The following is a 24,987-nucleotide window of genomic DNA, read 5'->3' as shown; positions in this document are numbered from 1 at the left end:
GCACCACAACACCCAGATAATTTATTGTATTTTAGGTACAGACAGAGTTTCGCCATGTTGCCCAGGCTGGTCTCATACTCAGGGGCTCAAGCGATCTATCTGCCTCAGCCTCCCAAAGTGCTGGGATTGCAGGCATGAGCCACTGCACCTGGAATGTGCTTTTTCTTGTTTCTGAATACATATTGCTAAATTGCTTTCCCAAAAGATTGTACCAAGTTTGGTTGGAATAATAGTCAGTTCAAAGATTGAACCAAGTGTTGCCTGTTGTCTATGAATGCCCATTTCCGCAGGTGGTTACCAGTACTAGGTTTCGTCATTGTCTAGTTTAACTCTGGTTAATAGTTGAATAAATAAAATTTTATTTTCAATAGGTACTGAAATAGATAAATAGATAATTAATTAGATTAAAACGACTTTCATTTGCAAGTTTCAAATTTTTTTGTTAGGTTGGACATTTCCTTTGTGCATACTAGCCATTACTTTGAATATTCTGTGGGATGCCTGTTAAATATTTTGCCTGTTAAAAATTTTAATCACTGGGATGGCTCAAATTTTTCCTTTTAACTTCTGAGTGTTCTTTGTAGCTTTCCATCAGTTATTAATATCTTTTCTATTTCAGGTTATGGACTATAACATTAACTTGGGAAAACACCTTCTCCCCTTAGTGGTTCAGGTGCTCAAATACTGCTCTTGTCCTCAACTCCGGCATTATTTCCAACAGCCGCCTCGTTGCTCCCTCTGGTCCCTAAAGCCTCACATCCGGCAGATGTGGTTGAAGGCTTTGCTTGTCATCCTTTACAAGGTGAGTTTGGTGGTCATTACTGTTTTGGATGTGGTGATTCTCTTAGAGAGTACAGCATTAGGAGAACACCTGAGTCTTTAGCTGAAAATTTTGTAGGATAAAAGTTTGACCTTCAGAAGAAGGATCAAGATATGCAATTACTGTTAAGAACCAAAGAGGTATTGAAATGAAAATAGAAATGGGAGGCCTTTACAATATATGCTCTAAAAATGTTTAAAACAAAGAATGATAAATGGTAGGCTGTTGATCAAGAACCTCTGTTTATACTCAGTCTCGTATTTTATCTAAGTATTCATTATTATTTCAGAAAACAAAGAAGATATCTGAAATTGTATTCATTCTCTAAATGTTTATGCCAGATACTTTTCTTGAAGGGAATTATAACTATGAACTGGCATGCATTGCTGTCAGTGGTTTGGTGCAGGAGGAAAGGAATATGGTCCCTTGTAAAAATAAGGCCATGGGGGAGGGTGTGGTGGCTCACTTCTGCAATCCAGCACTTATAAGGGAGGCCAAGGTGGGTGGGTTGCTTGAGTCTAGGGGTTTGAGCCCAGCCTGGGCAACATATAGAACATATCTTTTATTTCAGTAGGTTTTTGGGAAACAAGTGGTGTTTGGTTACATGGTTAGGTTCATGGTTAAGTTCTTTAGTGGTGATTTCTCTACAAAAAATTAGCCAAGTATGGTGGCTAATTTTTTATGTGCCTGATCCCGCCTACTTGGGAGGCTGACGTGGGAGGATCACCTGAGCCCAGTATGTTGAGGCTGTAGTGAGCCATGATCATGCCACTGCACTCCAACCTGGGCAACAGAGTAAGACCTTGTCTCTAAATGGATGAATGAATGAATGAATGAATAAATAAGTAAATAAATAAATAAGACCATGAGCAGAATCTGCTTTTACCTGTCTCTCTCTTGCTCTCTCTCTCATGTATGTATTTATCCCCAAGAGATACTGCAAAAAGTATCTGGCAAGATTATGTGGAAAAATTCACTCTTCAAAATAATCATTTACTTTTTTCTCCCTCGTTTCATTGGGCAGTATCCATACCGAGACTGTGATATCAGCAAGATCCTGCTGCATCTGATTCACATAACAGTCAATACACTCAATGCGCAGTATCATAGCTGCAAGCCCCATGCCACGGCAGGACCTTTGTACAGTGACAACAGTAACATAAGCAGATACAGCGAAAAAGAAAAAGGTATATATGTAAATTCCATCCCAAACCTAGCTGTAATACCTAATAGATTTCTGGACAATGTTTTCTTAGGAGATAGAGGAGTGTTCCCACATATCATTCTGGAGTCAAAAAAATCACAACTTTCTTAATTTTCCAACCTTCCATGAATGTTGCTGCATTAACTTTGAAATTGAGCATTCAAGAGGAATAATTGATATGCTTCCAAAGCCTATATCGTAAGAAATGATATTTTGTAAAATATTTTCTGTTATTTGATTAAGGAGCCTTTGTAAGTCTTTCTTATGTGTTAGAAGCATCTTGTTTTTCGGCTATAAAGTAAGTCTTGGTTGGCACGCAGTGGAGCCATTCTTTGTAGGTTTCTAGTTTGCTTCTGAACTTTGCACTTATAGAGTTTCAATGGAGGTTAAGCTTGCTGAAGTGTGTTTTCCTAGCCTTTTAATTGAATACAAAGTGACTCAAGGCAAGGGAAATGAAACATTTCTGTTGCATAGATGTATGTTATTTCCACTGTCAACACTTTCTCTATTGCTACCTTTTTCTAAAAAGAGGCAGTAGAATGCAACTTTAGCTAGAGTACAATTGCAGCCTGTTTTCAGGTGAGACATGAAGAACCAGGGTGTATATTTTTAGTTTTTAGTGCAAGTCATGGCTGACTAGATTTTAAATTGACATCATTTAATCTAGTCCTTGGAGAAAGCCAAAGGTCTGATGACCGTTTGTGAGGTTAGTAGAGGTAGGACTGCTCTGGAAATATCTCAAAAGGATAAATTGTAGTCAGTGTTCCAGTGTTTGTTATTGCTGAAAGTTCCAAAAATCTAGTGTGGCTACAGACAGAACTCGAGAACTAGGTTCTTTAAGTTCTGGTACCATTCAGATCCTTTCTGAAGAATATCTTGTCTACCAGTTTAGGGCTTAGTGTCTGGGAAATTGGGGAGATCGGTTAAACTATGGATGTTTTCAATGTGGGCTTAGTGTTTGGGCCAAACCCTGATGAGCCTTTCCGGATGGGAGGCGCCATCTTGTGGTCTTTCAGTCTTCATCCTTCAATGAGTTTTGAAAACGGTTTCAAAGTTGTGTAATGCAAGTCACATATCTATTGGTCGGAAAAACTGCAGTTTTCAAAGGGTATTATTCCAAAAAGGAAATAGAGGAGTAAAACAGATTATTGTGTTGCGTTTCCCCAGAAATATGGGAATTTGATAGGTGTTCTCATCTTTGTGGAAGTTCACTGGATTCAAAAAAAATTCATTTTGATTGTTAACATTTATTTTTATTTGATTAAAAAGATTAGTGTGGTTATTTCATCTAAAATTTACCACTTCAAGTTTCATTTACTTGTAGAATTTTGTGCATTAGAACAGGTTCGGTCCTTAAAACTTGATGCATATACTGCCCTTATACTAAAAAATCTTGAATCATCATAATCACACTTTAGCCTCATTTGTCATATAGGTAGATGTAAGTACATACCAAACATTATGAGTTCAGTGATGTTGAACTTGAATAGTAGGTTAACTCCATGTATTGTGCTACTAAATGCATTTTAGTAGCCTTTTCTGTTTCCACTTTGTACATGGCTTTGGCCTTTCAAAAGGATGAGAGAAGAAAATTGGTTAAGTAAACTTTGTGGGTTGCAACATATCAACTCTTTCCTCATTGACGTACTTTGGGGTTTGTCTTGGATTTTAAAATGTCCACATGGGTAAAGAAGGGAGGATGTAGAAACAAGTTCAACAGGCACTCAAAGTGACTGATTTGTTTATGTAGGATTAGGGATCATAAGCATCAAAGATTCTTTCTGGGATTCATGAGATCCATAATAGTGACATGTGGTAAACTCCTCAGAGAAGAGTCTTACTGTAATAAGAGGAAATGTTATTTTCTTTTTTCTTTTTCCTTTGTTTACTCTTTCAATCCATAATCATTTGTGGAGCTTTTGAGATGACAAGTGGCTTTTCTAAGCTTCTTCTGTGTGTTGTGTGTCTCATTATCAAATGTAGAGTACAGTATTTTGCATTCACACCGTATAAGGTGCATGTACTGTTAGGCTGTGTCTATGCCAGTTACCAAATCCCAGAAAGGCAGATTTTCTTTTTTTTTCCTTTTTTTGGAAAGGGCAAGATTCACTCATTTTGTTTAATTTTCTTTCACCAAATCAGCCTGAAAATCCACACAAAGCAGGCAAGTCCAAGCAGTGTCACAGGCTCCTGGAAAAAGTAGCTGACATCTATGTGTTGCCTGGTGTTCAGTGCACTGGAAAAGTTTCCCAGAAAAGCTCTATTGGAATCTCACGAAGCCTCTCTTAAAAAATGCTGCCAATTGTCATGTGAAAAGTGATGGGCAATCTTGTAACAGCTTGCTCTGTTCAATATGTGGAGAATTTGATGCCTGGATGAAATACCAACCCATGGGTAGACTTGGGCTGGTACAGAAACTACCCCAGACCTTGTTCCATAATGTTTTCTTTGAAATGCTTGTGTAGACACAGCCTAAGAGAGAATAACCTCTTAAGTGTAATTTTGACTTTCTCTCCCCAATTAGAAGAAGATAGTGTTTTTGATGAATCTGATATTCATGATACACCTACTGGACCCTGCAATAAAGAGTCTCAAACTTTTTTTGCAAGATTGAAAAGAATAGGCGGCAGCAAAATGGTGAAATATCAGCCGGTTGAGATGAATGTTCAGAGAAGTATGAATTTTTTCTCTTAGTAATTTTATGCAGAAATGTTGTACTCTACCGTTTGTTTGGGGTGAAATCTTAATTTTATTATGTTATTACACATTTTAATACTGTTGATTTTTATATATATGTATGCACAAACAGTATATATATAGACACATTTATATATATACGTGATTTGACAGATACATCATTAATGTCATGATCGTCTTTGAGGGCCATTGCTTGATTTGATTTGTTGCAAAATGTTTGCTTCTCTTCCACACGATTTGAATACAGTTTCCTAGATCTACCTCAGCCAAAAAATGATCCCCTCTCCTATGCACGAATGAATAGAGCTGAGGAATTATCCCAAAGTCTGATTTTGAAAATCAAATCTTAAACTGCCATTTTGGTTTCTTTCATTCCTAAATTTTCCGGTTTTTGAAATTAGAACGAACTTTACAAACACTTGGCCAGAAAGTTTGTTTTCCCTCCTGGTGGAGCTGGGATTGTGATGATGATTTATGCCAATTGTATGCCCAAGGATGAGGGGAAAAAATGATGAAGTCTCCAAGTAAAATAGTACTAGCTTTCTCTGTTTTGATCAGGTGAAATAGAACTGGCTGAATATAGAGAGACGGGTGCATTACAAGACAGCCTTCTCCACTGTGTGAGAGAAGAAAGCATTCCGAAAAAAAAGCTGCGCTCTTTCAAACAAAAATCTCTTGATATAGGGAATGCAGACTCGCTTTTGTTTACATTAGACGAACATCGTAGGAAGTCGTGCATAGATCGGTGTGACGTAGAGAAGCCTCCGACCCAAGCTGCGTATATCGCACAAAGACAAAATGACCCTGGGCGTTCTAGACAGAACTCTGCTACGAGACCTGACAATAATGAAATCGCCGAGAACCCAGCTATGGAAGGGTTTCCAGATGCTCGAAGGCCTGTCATACCAGAGGTTAGGTTAAACTGTATGGAGACGTTCGAGGTGAAAGTTGACTCGCCGGTAAAGCCTGCTCCTAAAGAGGATTTAGATCTGATAGATCTGTCCTCAGATTCAACATCGGGGCCTGAAAAACACTCTATACTCTCAACCTCTGACAGTGACTCTCTTGTATTTGAGCCTCTTCCCCCTCTCAGAATAGTCGAGAGTGATGAGGAAGAGGAGACGATGAACCATGGTGATGCCGGCCCCTCCGGTAAAAATGCTGCCTCCTCTCCCTCCATCCCCAGCCATCCCTCCGTCCTCAGCCTAAGCACAACTCCACTTGTGCAAGTAAGCGTGGAGGATTGTTCCAAAGACTTTTCTTCTAAGGACTCAGGAAATAATCAGTCAGCAGGGAACACGGACTCTGCCCTCATCACCTTGGAAGATCCTATGGACTCCGAAGAATCCTCAAGGCCAGAGGAGCTGCTGGAGGCCTCCTGCGTTAGTCCACTCACACTGAAGCAAAAACGAGACCTCCTTCAGAAGTCGTTTGCTCTCCCTGAGACGTCACTGGATGATCACCCTGACCCAGGCACCGAGGAGGAGAAGCCTGGGGAGCTGATGCCAGCTTCAGGGGCAAAAACCATCCTCCTGAAAGTTCCTGAAGACACGGAAAACCCCACAGAAAGTGAGAAGCCTGATACCAGTGCGGAATCTGATACAGAACAGAATCCTGAAAGGAAGGCGGGAGAGGATGGAGCTGAGGAATCCGAATTTAAGATTCAGATTGTTCCCAGGCAGAGGAAGCAGAGGAAGATTGCTGTCAGTGCTATCCAGAGAGAGTACCTCGACATCTCCTTCAACATTCTAGACAAACTGGGAGAACAGAAGGATCCAGGTAAGCTCGCCTGTCTTCTTTCTCCCAGCTTTAACTTTAAGTCTGTGTGTCTTCGTAGGTAGGGTACCAGCTCTGAATATGCATCAGACTTAAACTCTTATCATATTAGGATATGACATTGTAATGGCTTCACAGTCGCTCTGAATCCGTCCTGTTTACTGGACAATGTTGGATGTAGATGTGGTTCTACTGGCTCCATAATAAATATTTCTGTTTTTGTTGTTCTAAACTCTGCAGTCAATTCTTGACGACCCTTGGCAATGAGATGCAATGGTAAATTCATATCAGGATAATCCAGGCATCATCTTAGCCTTCCTCAAACAACAAAAGTCATTAACTTGAACTCTTTGCTTTCTTTTTTTTCTCTGCTCTATACTAGTGAGCTATGATATAGTCCAAAGAAGGAACCAATGTGAAGGGCTAAAATAAAGCAAAGAGTGCTTGGAATGATTAAGAATTGACTGTGTAATCATTTACAGGGCATACAGCTGATTGTAGATACTAACCAAATATCAGAAACCAAAAAATACCAGTTACAGCCTGGACCCTAATCCATGGTCATCACTTGGTGATGAAGTTGTCACAGACCATGGATTTCCTGCCTCAGGGCCATTCCTTGTGTTTGCTTGGAGGCATCGTTTCTAAGAAAGAGAACTTGAAAGAAATGGCAAGCCCATGATCCACCTCATCCTATAACACAGTCTTCTGGAATGTTACTGCCATACTGATCAGAACCCATCTTCATTTCTTAGTCCAGACCTTTAAAAAAAAAGTTAATGGAGTTGGCCAGGGATGATGATTTTAGTAGATATACAGACTGGGTATGTTAAAAACTGGTGAAGGTCTTAAAGACCTCTAGCTTAGCCCCTCATATTATGCAAGAAGACACCGAGGCTTAGAGGAGGTGATGCACCAGGTAACAAGGTCAGACAGAAGCGGTGTCTGATTCTAGTCATATCTTCCCACTACTCCACACAAAAGCAACTTCTGAGAGAATACGCTAGGCTTTTTTATCCTCCCCAGGCATTTCGAGAGGTTTCTAGCTGTCCTCTAGCTTAGGGGGCAGAGCTGTCGACCTCAAAAACACTCTGTAAAAATCTGTTGAATGAACATTAGTGTATTTTGAAAGGGTCATGCTCCAGCCAGGCAGGGAAAAAAAGGTCCTTGTTCATAACAAGAAAGTTTAAGAAGTTAAGAAGGCTTTCAGGGAAACTGGGACACCTTTTTATTGTTTGGGGCCAGGAAAATGGCTGCATACAGAAGGAGGATGGCATTGCCCTAGAAACGATGGAAGTCTATAGGGTGGGGACATACGAGGCTAAGATCCACAGGATGAGTCTCTGTGATGTGTAGCTTGCATGTAGGTTCTAGAATGCATGTTTGTATGTTCAACTCTGTTGGCTTCTTTATTTACCCTTATGTTTGATTGTTCCCCAGACTACCAGGGAGGAAAGTAGTTTTGCATTCATACATTTGTTAACAGAACAAAAGAAAAATTATATTGCATAATATGGATTATACCGTCATCATAATTTTATGTCTCCGTAGGGCTTTGCCTCCCACTGCCATACTGATCTCTTCTGCCCCTCCTTGCTGGGCATGAGAAGGAGTCCCGTGTGCTTAGAGCATGACCCAGGCATCCCCAGACTTTCCTGCCTCCATCATCAGGAGTGAGGGAGGCCCAGACCCTTGCCCTTTCAAACCCTCCCAAACACACAGCCTTGCTGCCACTAACTGCTGGGAGTGCAGGACTAACCTCACTGCACACTTCACTCTGTTCACGTCAGCCTCTGGAGTACTGGGTCACCCTACATCTCCGACACTCAGAGCCCCCCAAGACCTTGCATACCTTCTGTTCTGAAGCTTTCTCCCTTGTTACTCTGACTCCTGAAACCCTAAAATCCCTCACACGTGTTCTCTCTCCCGTTTCCCTTGTTTTCTAAGTCTAATGCAAGCCCAGCTCTCCCCGTGGGCATTGCTTTCCCTATAGCCCATGTCACTGGACTTGGGCCCAGGGCAGGCATCTTCCTGACTCCGCACTGCCCCTTTCAGACCCTTCCCTCCTTGTCTGTAGAAAGCCCTGCCCTGAGCTGCATACACTCAGACCACGGCTCCCACCACTTGCTTTGCTACGTCATCACTAGCCCTGGCCCTTTCTCACTTGTTGACAAATTTGATTTGTGGCCCTTCTTACTCTTTCCTAAATTATTCCTGTCTGAATTCCTGTGGATTTTAATATTAGTGTAGATGACACTCCTGACACTCAGTTCCTTGACTGCATCTTCTCCAGCGATTGTTTTTTTTATCTTCCACCTTAGCTCAGCTGCTGACACGCACGGTCACATCACAGACCTTGTTATTGCCAGTAACGGCAACCTCTTCATGATCTCAGTTTCACGTCTCTCATTCTCTGATTGCCATTTCCTCTCTCCCTGGACAATCATGTATTGATTCTAGTATTTTTTGTTGTCCTTCCTCTACTTCATGTCTTTTCTCCTTACTGAACTTAAACTCAGGCTGTCAGTGTAATCCCTCCCTGCCTGCACCCTCTCTGGCCTTTCCCTTTTTAGATTTGCTTGGCTAAACACACCGTGTTAAATCCAACTCTCTTTCTACCAGTACCTGTACGTATCTGATGAACGTGACTAGGTAAAAACACATAGTGTATTGTTCAAGAAGTTAAAAGAAAATTAAGAAACGTGCTTGAATTCCTTAACATGACCAGTGAAAGCATAGATCCGGGATTGGTACGAAATAGCACTTGGGCCAAATCTGCCCCACTGCCTGTTTGTGCAAATGAAATTGTATGAAGTACAACTATACATGCACAAAATAAAATTTAAAAAATTAAAAAAAAACAAAGGCTGGGCAAGGTGTCCTAAGCCTATAATCCCAGCACTTTGGGAGGCTGAGGTGGGCAGAGCACATGGCCAGGAGTTCAAGACCAGCCTGGCCAATATGGTGAAACCCCATCTTTACCAAAAATACAAAAATCAGCCAGGCATGGTGGCGGTTGCCTGTAGTCCCAGCTACTTGGGAGACTGAGGCAGGAAAATCTCTTGAACCCAGGAGGTGGAGGTGGCAGTGAGCCAGGATTGTGCCACTCTACTCCAGCCTGGGCAACAGAGCAAGACTCCATCTCAAAAAAATTTTTTTAAAGCCAAAAACACATAATATTGACTGGCCTCATTTTAAATTAATGGCTATGAACCTCAACTGGGTCCTTCAACCTGGCAAACATATCATATTTTCCTGGTCCATTCACATTTCCAGTCTCCTAAATGACTATTTCATATATTTACAGTCTCCTAAATAACTATTTCATAGCTACTCTTCTCCCCAAACTTTCAATAAGTCTTCCAATTGACATCATTAGAAGGACTGTGCACAGCCTCCTACCACCTTATCTGCCTGCCTTTCAGCCTCTGCACCTACCCACCTGGACGTCGTGGCTAGGCTGTAGGTTAACTGTCTTCCTGTCTATATCCAGCCTTTCCACATGTGGGCAAGATTCTATCTCTCTCACTTACTCAAGAATATATGCCCCTAAAATTCTCCCATCTGTGTCCTACCTTAATATTTTTTTTTTCCTAAAGGACCTTGACTTGAGCATATAAACATAATCTTATTTCTTTTTCTTAAGCAAAAGCACTTGATCCATGTTCTCCCAACTATTATCTCATTTCACTCCTCTCCTTGTAGCAAAACATTTTGGAAGAGTTGTCTATACTGTCTCCAGTGTTCTTCCATTCTGTTATTTCTAAAAGCTATTCATAGGCTGGGCATGGTGGTGCACACTGTTGTCCCAGCTACTTGGGAGGCTGAGGCAGGAGAATCTCTTGAGCCCAGGAGTTGGAGGCTGTAGTGAGCTATGATTGCACTTGTGAATAGCCACAGCACTCCAGCCTGGGCAACATAGTGATACCCTGTCTCTTAAAACAATCATTCCTATGAAGACTTCATTCCCACGATTTCACCAAAACAGCAGTTGTCAAGGTCACCAGTGGCCTTCACTGCTAAATCTGTGAGCAGTCAGCCATGAGGTCTTATGTCGACATATCTGCAGTTTTTGACACAGTTGGATCACCTCATTGGTCTCTTTGGTTCCTCTCTATCCCCTAATGATAGAGTGCCTTGTGGTCCCTGTCCTTGATCCTAGTCTCTTCTTAATGAACTCTTACTCTTTCTATGATCTCATCTGGTTTTAGCCCTTACATGTTGTCTGTATGCTACAACAATGATCAGTTACCTATTGCTGGAATAATGCTGTGTAACGAACACCTCAGCAACATACAACAATAAGTATTTATTTAGATCAAGAGCCTATGACTGACCTGGGGATTGGCCAAGGCTGAGTGGCTAGGCTTTGCTTCTCATGCTCGCTGACCTTGACCCTGAAGCCTGGAAATATTCTCATGGTGATGGCAGAGCCACAAAAGAATTCTCTGTAGGAGAGAAATGGAAAAGAAGCCCAGTTATATAGGCACTTTCCAAGCCTCTGACCATGTTATGCTTGCAAACATTCTGTCAGCCAAAGCAAATCACATGGCTGAACCAAAGTCAAGAGGGGAAATATACTTTTCCTTTTTAGTGGTAGAACGTCAAAGTCACATGGTGAAAGGCATGGATTCGGGGAGAAATGAAGGATTGGGGCCACATCTCTCAAATATTGCATGGGACTGTTTTTACTCATACTAAAATATTATCTGTTGTTTATCTGAAATTAACATTTAACTAAGCATCCTCTATTTAATCTGGCAACCTCAGTCACCTTCAAAACACATTCAGAATGTGGAACCTTCTTCTTAGCTTCACTGTTTCCACTCTGGCCTGAGTCACTGACATCTCTGACCTAGAGGAACTGCTAGAGCCTCCTGACTGGTCTCCCACCTTCTACTCCTATTACCTTCATGTCCTCTCAACACAATAGCCAAAGTGATCCTTTAAAATCGGAGTTGACACTATTCCCCTGCTTAAAACCTTCCAGTGACTCCCTATTTCCTTCACAGCAAAAACTCAAGTTCTTTAAATGCCTGCAAAGCCCTATGTGGTCCCAGTCCTCATTGGCTCTTCAACTGCATTCACACAGTGTCCATCACAATGCTACTTAGCCACAGCGGCCTCTTGCCCAGTCTTGAATACCCGCTCTGTGTTCCTTACCTTTGGTCCTTTCCACTGGCTGCTGCCTCAGCCTGGAACTGCCAGATATGTCTGGCTCATTCTCTCCCTTCTTTTAATTCTGTGATCCAACACCAGGTTCTTTGTGAGGCCTTCCCTGGACTATGCCCCACTCTCCAGCCCCTACCTGGCATCTTGATGTCTCTCTTTCTCTTCTCTGTTTCTCTCCTACAGAGAATTGATCTTCTAACATACAATAATTTATTCACTTTTATGCATATTAATTATTGTCTGTCTCTCCCCACCAAAATGAAAGCTCCTAAAGTCAAATATTTTGTCTGGTTTGTTCACTGATTGTATCCCAAGTGACTAGCAGAGAGCTGGCAAATGTCTGATGAAGGAATGAAGTGATAGCCTGGCATTTTCTGCCCATCACTATAAAAAATTGAATACAAATATCTTAAGCCAAGTGGATAGCTCTATTCAGATATTTGTCTTAAACTTATACAAATAAAAGGTTTCATAAAATGATGGAGGGCTGATAAAAGATTGCTTCACTTACAGAATCTTGGTGCACTAATAATTATTACCGCCTTTCTTACAGTAAGATGTTTCTTTAAAATTAAACATACACCAAGGATTTTAAAAGGCATACCAAGGCCAGGCACAGTGGCTCACGCCTGTAATCTCAGTACTTTGGGAGCCAAGGTGGGTGGATCGCCTGAGGTCAGGAATTTGAGACCAGCCTGGCCAACATGGTGAAACACTGTCTCTACTAAAAATACTAAAGTTAGCTGGGCACGGTGGTGCCTGTCTGTAGTCCCAGCTACTCGGAAGGCTGAGGCATGAGAATTGCCTGTAATCCCAGCTACTTGGAAGGCTGATGCAGAAGACTCACTTGAACCCCGGGGAGCAGAGTTTGCAGTGAGCTGAGTTCACGCCACTGGACTCCAGCCTGGGTGACAAAGCAAGACTCCATCACACACACACACACACACACACACACACGCACAAATAGGCACACCAAAACTCTGAAAGTCTTTTTTTTTTTTTTTTTGAGACGGAGTTTCGCTCTTGTTACCCAGGCTGGAGTGCAATGGCGCGATCTCGGCTCACCGCAACCTCCGCCTCCTGGGTTCAGGCAATTCTCCTGCCTCAGCCTCCTGAGTAGCTGGGACTATAGGCACGCGCCACCATGCCCATCTAATTTTTTGTAGTTTTAGTAGAGACGGGGTTTCACCATGTTGACCAGGATGGTCTTGATCTCTTGACCTTGTGATCCACCCACCTCGGCCTCCCAAAGTGCTGGGATTACAGGCTTGAGCCACCGCGCCCGGCCAACTCTGAAAGTCTTAATAATCTTTCAGAGAATTATTGAACATTAGCTTTGAGCTTTTTCACTAACATTATTGGTGAAATTATTAGGTGTTAGTTGTAGCACGCATAGAATGCAGGCCGGTAACGGTAAGAGAGACAATTATGAATGTTTTTGATTAGTGTTTTGGGGAGGATACCTAAGAGAAAAATCATACCTGATCTCTACTATCTTAACGGCTAAAGTAATTTAACAGCAGTCATTGTTTTATGCTTTATTAACAGGGTTTGGGAAGCTTTATAAGAGTTATGCTTTTTTGTTAGCGAGAGGTTATATTAATCTGGCAACCATACCTACTCAGAAAGACCTCTGAGAATCAAAAATGGATGCTTTGAAATCAGTGCTCAGAAACCTTTCTCCCAGACGCTCACCTAGGATCTGTTCTATAGTTAGCAAGTTTACTTATCATCCAATAATAGAAAGTCATCTGTATCCTTAAATTGTATGTTTGTATGTATGTATGTGATTTGCTCTCTGGGAAGAAAAAATGGTTGACACCATAGAAAGGTTATGGATATTATTGATAGGTTACTAAGACAATATTATATGCAGAAAATATTTCACTTTAGATTCAACATTTGTCACATAGGAGAACCAATGACAGTCTGCTTCTTGCTCAATGAATAAAATATAAAATCTGAAATAATCATGCACATTTATTTCAGGTTAAGTACAGTCCATGCTCCTAAATCACTTAAGGTTTAGCGAAGGTTATAGACAAGCAAACAGACAATTAGATTATAGTGTGGTAAGTCTGGAGAAGGTTGAAGACAAGGTGCTCTGTAATTACATCAAAAGGGCACCTGACCCAGCATTTTTGTTTGTATATTTTTGTGGGGAGAGGTCATGGAAGCCTCCCTAAAGGAGGAATTTTCTATATAAATTGAGATGCAAATAATGAGTAGGAAATTGTCAGACAAAGGTAGAGTATATAGATAGGAGACAGGGATGAACTGTTGACCATATTTACGTCTTAGATAAAAAGAAATTCAGTACAGAAAGGTTGAGGGACTTGTTTGGGGATATGCATTGTGAGCAACTGAGCTTTAGTTCTGTAATTTTGCTATCATTAGTCTTCAAAAGGCAGATCCATAGGTGCAGAATGGCACACAGAATCAGCTCTCCCTGGAACATTGTAACCAGTGTGTATGTAATTCTATGAAAGTAACTATTAGGCCTAGAAAGTATATGAAAATTTGAATGGTTGTAGTAGGGCAAGAGGGAAAAGATACAGAAAAAGTTCTTGAATTTGTTTTTAATCAGTATCCTGAGTTTTAAATAATACTTTTGTTTGTAGATCCTTCTGCTAAAGGACTTTCAACTTTGGAAATGCCACGAGAATCTTCATCTGCCCCTACATTAGAAGCAGGTGTGCCGGAAACAAGTAGCCATTCCTCAATATCAAGTAAGATTTCTTCTGCTGATTATTTCATCTGTACGTTTATTTTAGAACACTATCTGCTGCCTTGTTTTCACTTTTCACAATCTTGGTATTGTACATATATATTTCTAATGTTGCGTCAGCTTCCTTGGTGACAGTATGTTGTATGTTCTCAGAGACCCTGAGGTGTAGGATGGCCCACTTTTGTCCATATCTCAAGTTTGATAAATCGCTATGGTTACTGACTGGCCAAGTATCCTAATTTGTTAAGGAATGATTACTGAATTTCATTATTCAATAACATGAAAATTGTATAGCCTGAACATAAAACATGGAAAACCATTTGGAGCACATGAAAAGCATTGTCTATGGTAGAGTTTTACATGGAACACTTTTCTTTAATTTGAGTCGCTTCCATCATTGACAAAATTTGTTCTCAATTATCTTAAAATAAATGTATGCTATATCATAATCCCAAAGTCATGACTGAATTTAGCTCTTTGGGATTGGAGAGTGGAAATGGCGTGACATTTTACAGGATCTTTAGGAGGCAAGTATTTTAAAACTGGATTCTGTCACTGGGCCGTAGATTTTGTTCATGAGCGCTTGAGTTCCACTGAAGTTCTGTAAGGGTGTCCACCTGTCTTTGTAGGGTTAATTACGAGACTTTAGCATGAGACATTCTTGCCCAGAATCAGAGATACGAGCAGAGGTGCAGCTTCTGTAAACCTTTGTCGTATGTGCTGATAAGTGTTGTGTTCCATGTGGACATTGCCTGAAAAGCTATTTAATAATTTTCATTTGACCATCTTTCAATGATCCTGAAAAACCAGATAAACATCTTAATTTAAATAGTGGACTGGTAGTTTGGAACATCATCATCTTCATTTTTCATTCATTCGTGCATTCATTCATTCAGCAACTATTTATTAAGTATCTGCTGGATGCCAGACACTGTGCTTGGCACTGGAGGTCAAAAGTGAATAAATAAAACACCACTTGTTCTCCAGGAGTTTGCAGTCATTATAGTAATTGTAGCTACTATTTATTTGACACCTATCATGTGCCAGGCACTGTGCAAAGTGGCTCACATGCATTGTTATCTGATCCAATTCTTACATCAGCATGTGCATGGTAGATGTTGTTGGCCCCATTTTATAGATTAGGTAACTGAGGTTCAGAGAAGCTAAATTACTTGCCTAAAGTCAAATACCTACTAAGTGATAGAGACAGGAATTGATGCTAGGCCCTTTAGACTTACAAACCCGTGTTCATTTTTAGTATATCATACTTCCTTTAAATAATTCAAAATCAGCTGTAATAAGGATTATGGAAATTCTAATAAATTATTTCCAAATGACAGTTAATTGCCCTTTTTGTAGCAAAGAAGAATGGCTAGTTCTGAATCTAATTATTCTTATTTTATTACAAAAATCTGTTTGATCACATGATAAAATGCCAATATTATGTCCACATACTAAAATCATGAAAGTGTGTCTTCTCCTAATTTATATGAGTAATCTTTAATAAAATATAATGGACCGGGTTCGGTGGCTCACTCCTGTAATCCCAGCACTTGGGAAGCTGAGGCAGAAGGATCACTTGAGCTCAGGAATTCGAGACTGGCCTGGTTAACATAGTGAGACCCAAATCTCTACAAAAAAAAATAAAACTTAGCCAGGCGTGGTGGCACGCACCTGTAGTACCAGCTACTCAGGAGGGTGAAGTGGGAGGATCACTCGAGCATGGGAGATGGAGGCTGCAGTGAGCTGTGATCATGCCACTCCACTCCAGCCTGTGCACCCTGTTTCAAAAAAGAAATAAAAGAAATAAAAAAAGATAGTGAATTAGAGTATAATTTGAAATAGGATTATTAGCTCAGTAGGACTCAAATGCTGGTTACATATACCATAAAATGAATTTACAAATGTCTCGTGATCCCAAAGTCATGATTGATCTAGACTTTGGATTTGGCTTAGCGCTTCATTAGATTTTCTCCTTTCTCCTCCTTGCCATTAAAAGCATGCTCTTGGTGGTATGTTCTTGGAGGCATCATGCCTGGTGCCTTATACACTGAGCTAAACATTAAGGGTTTTATTCTCAGGGAATTCTGCTGTCTTTAAAAACACCTGAGAATTGAAGACATTATTCAGTCAGTAGAGGTTTTAAATTTTTCTTTGAGTCTTTTAGATGCTGCTAATTTTTAAATTTGTTAAATCTTGGAAAATATTTGTTTTTGAATTTTACTGAAAGCTGTGCTTTTCAAGTGAGTCAGAACATTGTAAGTTTTGCCAATCAGCGACAAAAATCAGAGCTGTTTAGTATTAGATTGAGTAGTCATTTTCATGAATTCAGCTAATATTGACTTTAAGACATAAGAATTCCCTTCTCTTTTGATTAATCAACTGATTATTTTGTAGCTAAACATGTTGTGACCACCATTAATCAAACAGCATGCTAGTCACATTAAAAATAATGTTATAATTGATTTCACGTCACACCAAGTTGCCACCTTGGTGCCATGATTGTGAAACCTGTGTATAACATTGAAGAGTTTCCAGGGGCCATACAGTCATCCCAGTTTCTACCATCCCTTTCTTGGGCATGTAGTTCACAGCTTCAGTTTCTGAAATTGTTCTTATAAGACAGTGAATAACCACAAGTTGTCAAATATACAAGGTGTTTAGGGTCATGTAGAAAAGTTGCATCCATGATGGTCTGCCTCTCACACTGGGCTGGTTGGTAGGGATTGGTGGGCCTGCTGAGAATAGGAGCAGAGGACGCTGCTTTCCAACTCAGCAATCTACTGGCAAAAGTGATTTTCATTGTTTTCTGTTTTGGAAATGCTAATAACTTGACATTTCACTGGTGGGATGTATCTCAATGCTTAACTTACAGGATAAAAATGTTACCACTTTTTAAAAACAAAGCTATGTACTAGAATATACTCGTGGATTGTTAATTGATTCACATTTTTCAAACAGTAGGCAGAGGCTCACACAGAGATTGAAAACAGCTTTTGACTTTGGAGTTGATATATTTTGGTTTTAGGACCACCTCAGTTGCTGACTGGTTCCAAGTCACATAATTGCATTTGCTTGAATTTCTCTCTCTAAAAATTGGGGTTGATATGTGTCATCCTACCCTAAAATATACACGCACACACACATCATGCACACATACACAGATACACCGGGACCTCATGGAACTATGAAGAAGATGGAAACAATGTACGCGCAAGCTCCGTTAAAGAAAGTTAAGCCATAAATTTAAATTTATTATTTTTCTCAAATCCTTTTGGGAACATAGCAGAGTATATAATTTAAAAAGTAGATGAAGATGATCTTATTTCATTCAATTGTAACTGGGATAAATATTTACAGGTGACAAATCAGTGCTAATGAGCACTGTTACCATCTTCACTATGTGAAGAAAGGTACCCGGAACAGCAGAGTGCCTTAGTTTCTCATTTGAACAGAAGCATACAATTTACCAAAAATTATGAATAGCGAATGAAGGATCAATTAAAATTCTACATGGATGTGTGGAGCCTTTGTGTGCTGTGGAAATTTATTATTATAATCATCTCCTAATTTCCTCCATCTAGCTCAGTATAGGCAGATGAAAAGGGGATCTCTGGGAGTTCTGACAATGAGCCAGTTAATGAAGCGGCAGCTGGAGCATCAGTCTAGCGCCCCCCATAACATCAGCAACTGGGACACTGGTGGGTCAAGCTTTTTCTTCTCGTTCTACCTCTTGGATTAGCGAATGCCACTTTCTCTGTGTCCACTCTGCTCCCTTGTTAAAGAATAGATTTTCTCTCATGTTCTTTGGTTCAGATAATTTTTCAAAACCACCTAAAGTAATTAGTAAGTCTATTTAAACTTCCCAAGTGTGCTGGAGGGACACGCTCTTCCATTGAGGCTGGCCCAACTCTTGTTCTCTCTAAGACCCAGATTCCAGACATTAGGTTATCGATCTGGGGAATGGAACTGTGGTTTCATGATGCAAATAAAAAGGAAAACACGCAGCAGATTATCCATATTCTCTGTTGTATAAAAGACAAATTACCCCCCAAATGAGGGAATATTTATAGTAATAATAATAGTGATAACAGCTGTCAGCTTAGTGACATCATGATCTGCCAGTAGGTTTGGGAATATGAGTTCTGTGTTTTAGCCAGCAGGGTCACCAGGTTGCAGCCGCACACCCCCATGCTCATAAGATGGAACTGCATCTAACCTCAATTTTAAAGTAAAAATTGACTGCCATGACCTGTCTATTTGAAACATGATCACTCTGCATTTTCTCAACTTTGTTACCACGTTTTGTACATGTACTACCTTATCAAGCCAGTAGTACTACAGCCGCAATCCTCTTTTAAGTGCCTGCCTTTTCTGTTGTTTTTTCTTCTGTAATTAAATGGGTCATTTGAGTTATAAGATTATAAATTTGAAAACATCTTGCAACATGCATGCATTACTGAAATGTAAGGGCTTATTATGGTGATATGCCCTGGGGCCTACTCTTGGATCAGACTCTTTTAGTATTGTGGTTAATACTTTCTGGCTGCAGTGATATGAAATTATTTTAATATTCTTCCTGATGACTATGAATTATAATATCCACAAAAGCAAAATATCGAGATATTATTATATTCTTCAAAGCCATACTATTTATATACATCATTTTACTTGCTCTCATTATTCTGAAAGAGAGAGAGAGAGAGAGAGAGGGAGAGAGAGACAGAGCTCTAGTCTAGATAACTAAATTCCACACACCATACCCAATCTCATATTTAACAGATAGTTTCAACTCTCCTGGACTTGATAAGGGTTCTTAACATTGTAAAGGTTTAGTGTTTTCTCTTCATTTTAGTGATATGTGGTAGTGAGCAGTGAATAGCCAAGAGCCAACAGGAAAGAAGAGAAGGAGAAAGACTGGACAGCCAACCTCAGGAGTTTGCTGGGTTTAAATGGAGTCTTTCTGCCTACACCAAAGAGGACTGTGCTTCCTTCTTTATGGAGATGAAGCTACGTAAGGAACTGAGAAAGCAGCTTTTGTTTGACTAGGTCTCCGAAAATTAAATGCTAATGTGAGGGCTCTGAAGATGATTTTACTTTGCTACCGTTTTCTCTAGTGGGTAGCTCAGCCTAAGCTAACCAACCAGTTTAGATTCTGACTACAATGACAACCAAGTTTGATGGACACAGTAGTTATAAAAAGGCACATTGATCTCAATTTTCAGTCTAAATTTTAGTTTACCAAATAACCCATTTAACGGAATTTTTCACTTTTCAACCAAATTTCAATCTTGTTCATATCATTCTGGTTTCTCATTCAATACTTCCCATTTACATGCTGTCTGAATCTTTCCTGAGTTCTCCTGGGCCTGTTTTCCATCCTCCAAACTGGTTCTGGAATCACCAAGTCCTACTAGAGCGTCATCTCAATATTCTTATTTTGATTAGTGCTAGAAAAAGTCCTCCTCACATCTGAGCCTGGGGAGAGCCTGTGACTGTGTAATACAATGTTAAGTGGCATGTCACTTTAAACTACACATGTAGATTCAGTGACTTGCTGGTCTCCACAAGAACAAATTTGGCCATTTAGGCACACTGAGAAAGGTAGCCTAAACATGGATCATGATCAATTCACCTCAGCACACACCAGCTTCGTCCTGAGACCTGCCTTTTTTCCATCCATGCATGGCACCATGACTTGCTGCTTTGCCTCATCTTTCATGCAAACAAACATTTTTGAAGCACCACTCCTCCATTTTGCCCCCTCCCCCTTATTCCTGTTCCCCATCCCCCAGTCCCACTCCTGACATTTCCTTCTTACCAGTTCCACGTGTTTTCAGTATGACCTTTCTGGCCATCGCCCCAAATGATCACTTATGTACTTATTGATTTGCATAAAACATTCCTGTCATGGCTGTGATATTAGCCTTTCATTTCCTATCTGGAGATAATGAGATTTGAACTTTTTTGGGGGACAGGGTGGGTGCTTGTCTGGACTTTTTGGGATAGTTGTAGATGCCGTCCTGCTTTTAGTTGCATTTCATGGAACTGAATGGCAGGTTTGTAGTGAAGCCCCAAATAACTCTACCCTAAAATCTAGGATACGTCCTGTAAATGTTAATCATCAGTAATAACAGGGACCAAAAAATGGCCCCAGTAGATAATTGGTTAAATTCTTTGTGTTCTAAATGGCACTAAGATGACCACATCAAAGACTGAAACACTCTGTTTATCCACAGAACAGATACAGCCTGGGAAACGCCAGTGTAACGTGCCAACGTGCCTAAACCCTGACCTGGAGGGGCAGCCATTGAGGATGAGAGGTTAGTTGAGTCACAGAGTGTCAGGCTGTAAGAGCTGAAGGAGACTGGACGTGTTCATCATCTGGTCACCCAGCAGGTGCATCCTTTTTCTTAGCAGCTTCACGAAGTGGGGCTGATCTTTGCTCACACACCCTCAGTGGCTGAGAGTGCGTGACATCTCATCTTTGAACATGGCCAACAGTTCTTCCTTATAGTGACTTTCTAACCCTTGCACATAAAACAAGTCTAGTCTCTCTCATAAATTTTTTTTTTTTTTTGATACAGGATCTTGCTGTGTCGCCCAGGTTGGAGTACAGTGATACGATCTCGGCTCACTGCAACCTCCTCTATCTCCTGGGTTCAAGCCACTCTCCTGCGTCAGCCTCCTGAGTAGCTGGGATTACAAGCATGCATCACCACACCCAGCCAATTTTTGTCTTTGTAGTAGAGAGGAGGTTTCGCCATGTTGGCTGGGCTAGTCTCAAACTCCTGACCTCAGGTGATCCATCCGCCTCGGTCTCCCAAAGTGCTGAGATTATAGATGAGCCACCACGCCTGGCCTCTCCTATAATTTTTTGGATGGTGCTTATTCCCTTAGTCTTTTCTAGACCAGATATTCCTAGGTCCTTCAGCATTCCTCCTCAGACATATCAGTTTTCCATATCATGCCATATCTACTCTTCTGAGCATGGTCCAGCTAATCTATATTTTTTCTAGAATATTGAGGTCATAGGTTAATAGCTTCTTTCCAGCTCTCTGAAGTATGCATTGAAAAGATTCACTTGACTTGATGTTGCTCATGGAAACAAGCTGCAGGTCAATCTATGCTAAGGTCAGAATATTCATTTTGAATTTTAACTACCAAAGTAGTTGTTATTTTTGTTCTTTCTTAATTGAGAAGGCAGATTAACCTATCATTGGTAGAAAAACAACATACCCAGAAAGAATTATGATCACATCTCACAACCAGTGTCTTAAATCAAGTAGAGCTCTTTTCTAGACCATGCCACTCTTGTAATTTTCCTAAGGAATGAGGAGATATTGATATCCAGCTTTTGCTAACATTTCTTTGCCAATGAATAGCAGTTTTAGTTCCTGTAGTGGTTGAGGTGAGATTCTTTTAATCTATGGGGCTAGGAAAAGCTTTGATGAATAGAAGTAAGAGTGGTTGAACAAATCTTTCGTGCTTGTTCATGATCTAGCGACCCAGTAGCAGTAAAAGTGGAATGACATGGTGAGAACACTGAGATGGAAAGTCAGTGTCTTTCACAGTAAACTGAAGAGCCCATCGGTGCAGCTGGGGGACTGATCCATGCACACCTGCTTTGAGACAAACATCTTCATAATTTTTCCTGTCTCCAAGACTCCCAAAGGGACTTTTGTCAAAATCTTCAGCTTCAAAGTTGGGCTCTGGAGGTGGGCCCCTCTTCATTCAAGTTTCTGAGAGCCCTCTGTCTCTGCTGTAGAGTGCACTTCAGCTATTCAGAAGGGGAGCCAGTAGTGGAGGCATCAGAAATGTCAGCAGCAACTTGAGGGTGATAGGGACTGCCTTTAACATTGTAGACTTATTGTAACTGAAGTATAACCAAAAGTGGCTGAGGTCTGTGACCTCCTTTTTGCATTTCCCACCTTCTCCTGAGTACTCTTTGTTCCCACTTTAGTGGTAATGTTTAGGAATCCATTGATTCAGCCAGTGTTGCCCATGGGGGCCAGTGTTCAATAACTGAACCTGTTTGCTTTTATAGATGACGGCTCTAAAGATGGCATCATACATTCATGCTGTCATATGGAAAAACAACTTCACAATGCTGTTGTCAAAAACACCTTTTTCTTGGCATTTGTATTAGGTAATAATTAGTTTGAAACTACCAGAATGACTTTGAGTTCCTCCCTTTTCTTGACTTTAGTTGTGATTACTGTATAATAGTAATTGGCAATACTCTTCTGAAAGGCTTGACTCCGAGGTTTTTAGTTAAAAAATCAATTTCTTATGTTTCTAGTAAGTCTATGTCCATATCACCATATATTGTGTGGGCTGAATTTTTCCACTTTTAGCACAGGCATTTTGACATCTGGTCCATGCGGTCTGTCAACGTTTTAAGAAATGTGGAGTATTGGATTTAAATTTTCTGTGTCTTGGTCTCTTGAAGCAACTTCATGCTCTTTACTGTGCTATTTAATAATAAATTGGCGTCTTCATTTATCTTGGCCTATTTCTTGTCTTTTCTATTATTAATCAGTGTACACTTATACCTGTAATACTGTTGCTTCCACTCAAAGTAACATCTTTATGAAACAAACAGTTGGAGATCTTTGTCAATGATACATTTGTGTATACTTAGGAAAGGATGTTATCTTGGACATAGCTTATAAAAATGGTAGTAAGATTTGGATTCCCATTTGGGAGCTTAGGAAGTGACATAAATATATTTTCAGATACTTTCCTTTGCAGTTTGGATTTGCAAATGTTCTGCTTCTCATGCTTTTTTTTGTAACCTTTGATCAGGTAAAGGAGTCTGCAGTATGGAAGCATCTTGACTTTTCAAAGGCTCAACACCATTTTTTCCTCCGAAAATTCAGATTGAAACACAATGCCCACTTGGCTAGCTTTGTGAATATTTTGATTCCTTTGGAAACTCATTGTCTGAATCATTATCTTTCTCCTATTTGAGGAAAGATCGTAGATCATACCAGGTTTTTTTTTTTTTTTTTTCCTCCCGGCACCAAGATACTAATTCCTTGATGAGAAACAGTATTTAATGACTATTGAATTTTTCTGCCTTCTTTCCTGTTTGAAGAACTTAGAGTTTTAGTTAGTACTTTGTGGCATATGGCATTATTCTGGGTGATCACTTTGAGATTCTTCTTGGGGTACCTCATTTTCATCTGAGATTCTATCTTGCACTAGTGGCTTTCTTAATGGAGAACAGCTTCCTGAATCTCCAGACTGATTTACTCCTCCCTGGAGCATGTTGCTAAGATTTCTTGCCTCAGATTTCTTGGAAGGCATCAAACCCCAAAGTTTTAAATACTGTGGTATCGATTGGCTGACGTGGAATGAGTCACTGGATGGTTCCTTCAAAAAATCTTGATATTTCATTCATAAATACTTCAGTTTGAAAAATGGAAGGCCAGCTGCAGTGGCTCACAGCTGTAATCCTAGCACTTTGGGAGGCTGAGGTGAGAGGATCCCTCAAGCCAAGGATCTCATGACCAGCCCAGGTAACATATTTTGTCTTTACAAAATACTTAAAAATTAGCCAGGCATGGTGGTATGTGCCTGCAGCCCCAGCTTCTTTAGTGGCTGAGATGGGAGGATTGCTTGAATCTCGGAACTTGAGGCTGCACTGAGCCATGCTCACGCCACTGCACTCCAGCCTGGGTGACAGAGCAAGACCTCGTCTCAAATAAGCAAGGAAACAAACAAACAAACACACTGATATTTCTTAGCTCAAAGATCTTCCATTGCTTAAGTGCATGGAATTCTGGGATCTTACCACCTTCCTATATTAGCAAAACTATAATGTTGATATGCATTTGTGATTTTAGAAATGCAGTATTATATGGGCAGTTTCCATTTATGCCTACAAATAATGTTTGTAGCTCATTTAAGGGTACCCTTGAATAGATTTCCCCCTTTGTCTTTTATCTTTGTCTTTGGACCCTGCTGGCACACCTAAGAGAGACAAGTCTAGCTCTTCACTTCATCTAAGCGGAAACAAATCACAATCGTTCTTGACTTCATTTCATGGTTGAGGGCTTTCTACAGTACAATTGGGATGTCCACGTTGCATTCCAGGCAGTGTGGTCCTTGGAGGGTTTCCAAGAGGAGAACCAGGCCTTTCTTGGCCTCTTGAAGCTTGTCTGTATTCACTGGTTGTCCCTTTGCTGCTTACCCAGGTGCCACCAAATCCAGCCTGCTGTCCGCACCGAGCATAGTCAGTATGTTTGTGCCTGCACCCGAAGAATTCACCGATGAGCAGCCGACAGTGATGACAGACAAGTAAGCTCGCATAGTTATTTTCTTCACCGTGTATACAGAATTTGAGTTTGGTCACCACAGTGGTGAGAAAGTTTCAGAAGAAGCATGCTTTGCTTTTAAGTCATAATTTGTTCTTCCAGTATATTGCCTGGCACACAGATGCTTGTTCAGTGAATATGATAAAGAGTAACCAAAGCATGTGGATTGCTTGAGCCCAGGAGTTTGAGACTAGCCTGGGCAACATGGCAAAACCCTGTTTCTACTAAAAATACTAAAATTAGCCTGGTATGGTGGTGTGTGCCTGTA

The 24,987-nt window shown here is 40.5% G+C and overlaps 1 protein-coding gene across 19 annotated transcripts in view; it reads left to right on the top strand.

Annotated features, from left to right (window-relative positions):
• The window catches only part of UNC79 (unc-79 homolog, NALCN channel complex subunit), a 279,776-nt gene that overhangs the window by 188,502 nt on the left and 66,287 nt on the right, over window positions 1-24,987 (top strand). For 12 of the 19 annotated variants that reach the window (XM_032287551.1, XM_032287562.1, XM_032287568.1 and 9 more), the window contains 8 exons: window positions 620-802; window positions 1,845-2,007; window positions 4,549-4,698; window positions 5,280-6,500; window positions 14,291-14,398; window positions 17,982-18,098; window positions 20,637-20,720; window positions 24,600-24,702. In XM_032287551.1, the coding sequence (XP_032143442.1) occupies window positions 620-802; window positions 1,845-2,007; window positions 4,549-4,698; window positions 5,280-6,500; window positions 14,291-14,398; window positions 17,982-18,098; window positions 20,637-20,720; window positions 24,600-24,702 (2,129 nt within the window). The remainder of the gene's footprint in view (window positions 1-619; window positions 803-1,844; window positions 2,008-4,548; window positions 4,699-5,279; window positions 6,501-14,290; window positions 14,399-17,981; window positions 18,099-20,636; window positions 20,721-24,599; window positions 24,703-24,987) is intronic. The other 7 variants (XM_032287558.1, XM_032287563.1, XM_032287559.1 and 4 more) reach the window with 6 other exon arrangements.

Source organism: Sapajus apella, unplaced genomic scaffold, assembly GCF_009761245.1.
Source record: "Sapajus apella isolate SASKATOON/1434 unplaced genomic scaffold, GSC_monkey_1.0 scaffold20, whole genome shotgun sequence".
In the NCBI taxonomy this organism is placed as follows: domain Eukaryota; kingdom Metazoa; phylum Chordata; class Mammalia; order Primates; family Cebidae; genus Sapajus; species Sapajus apella.
This window is presented reverse-complemented; position numbering and strand designations above follow the sequence as displayed.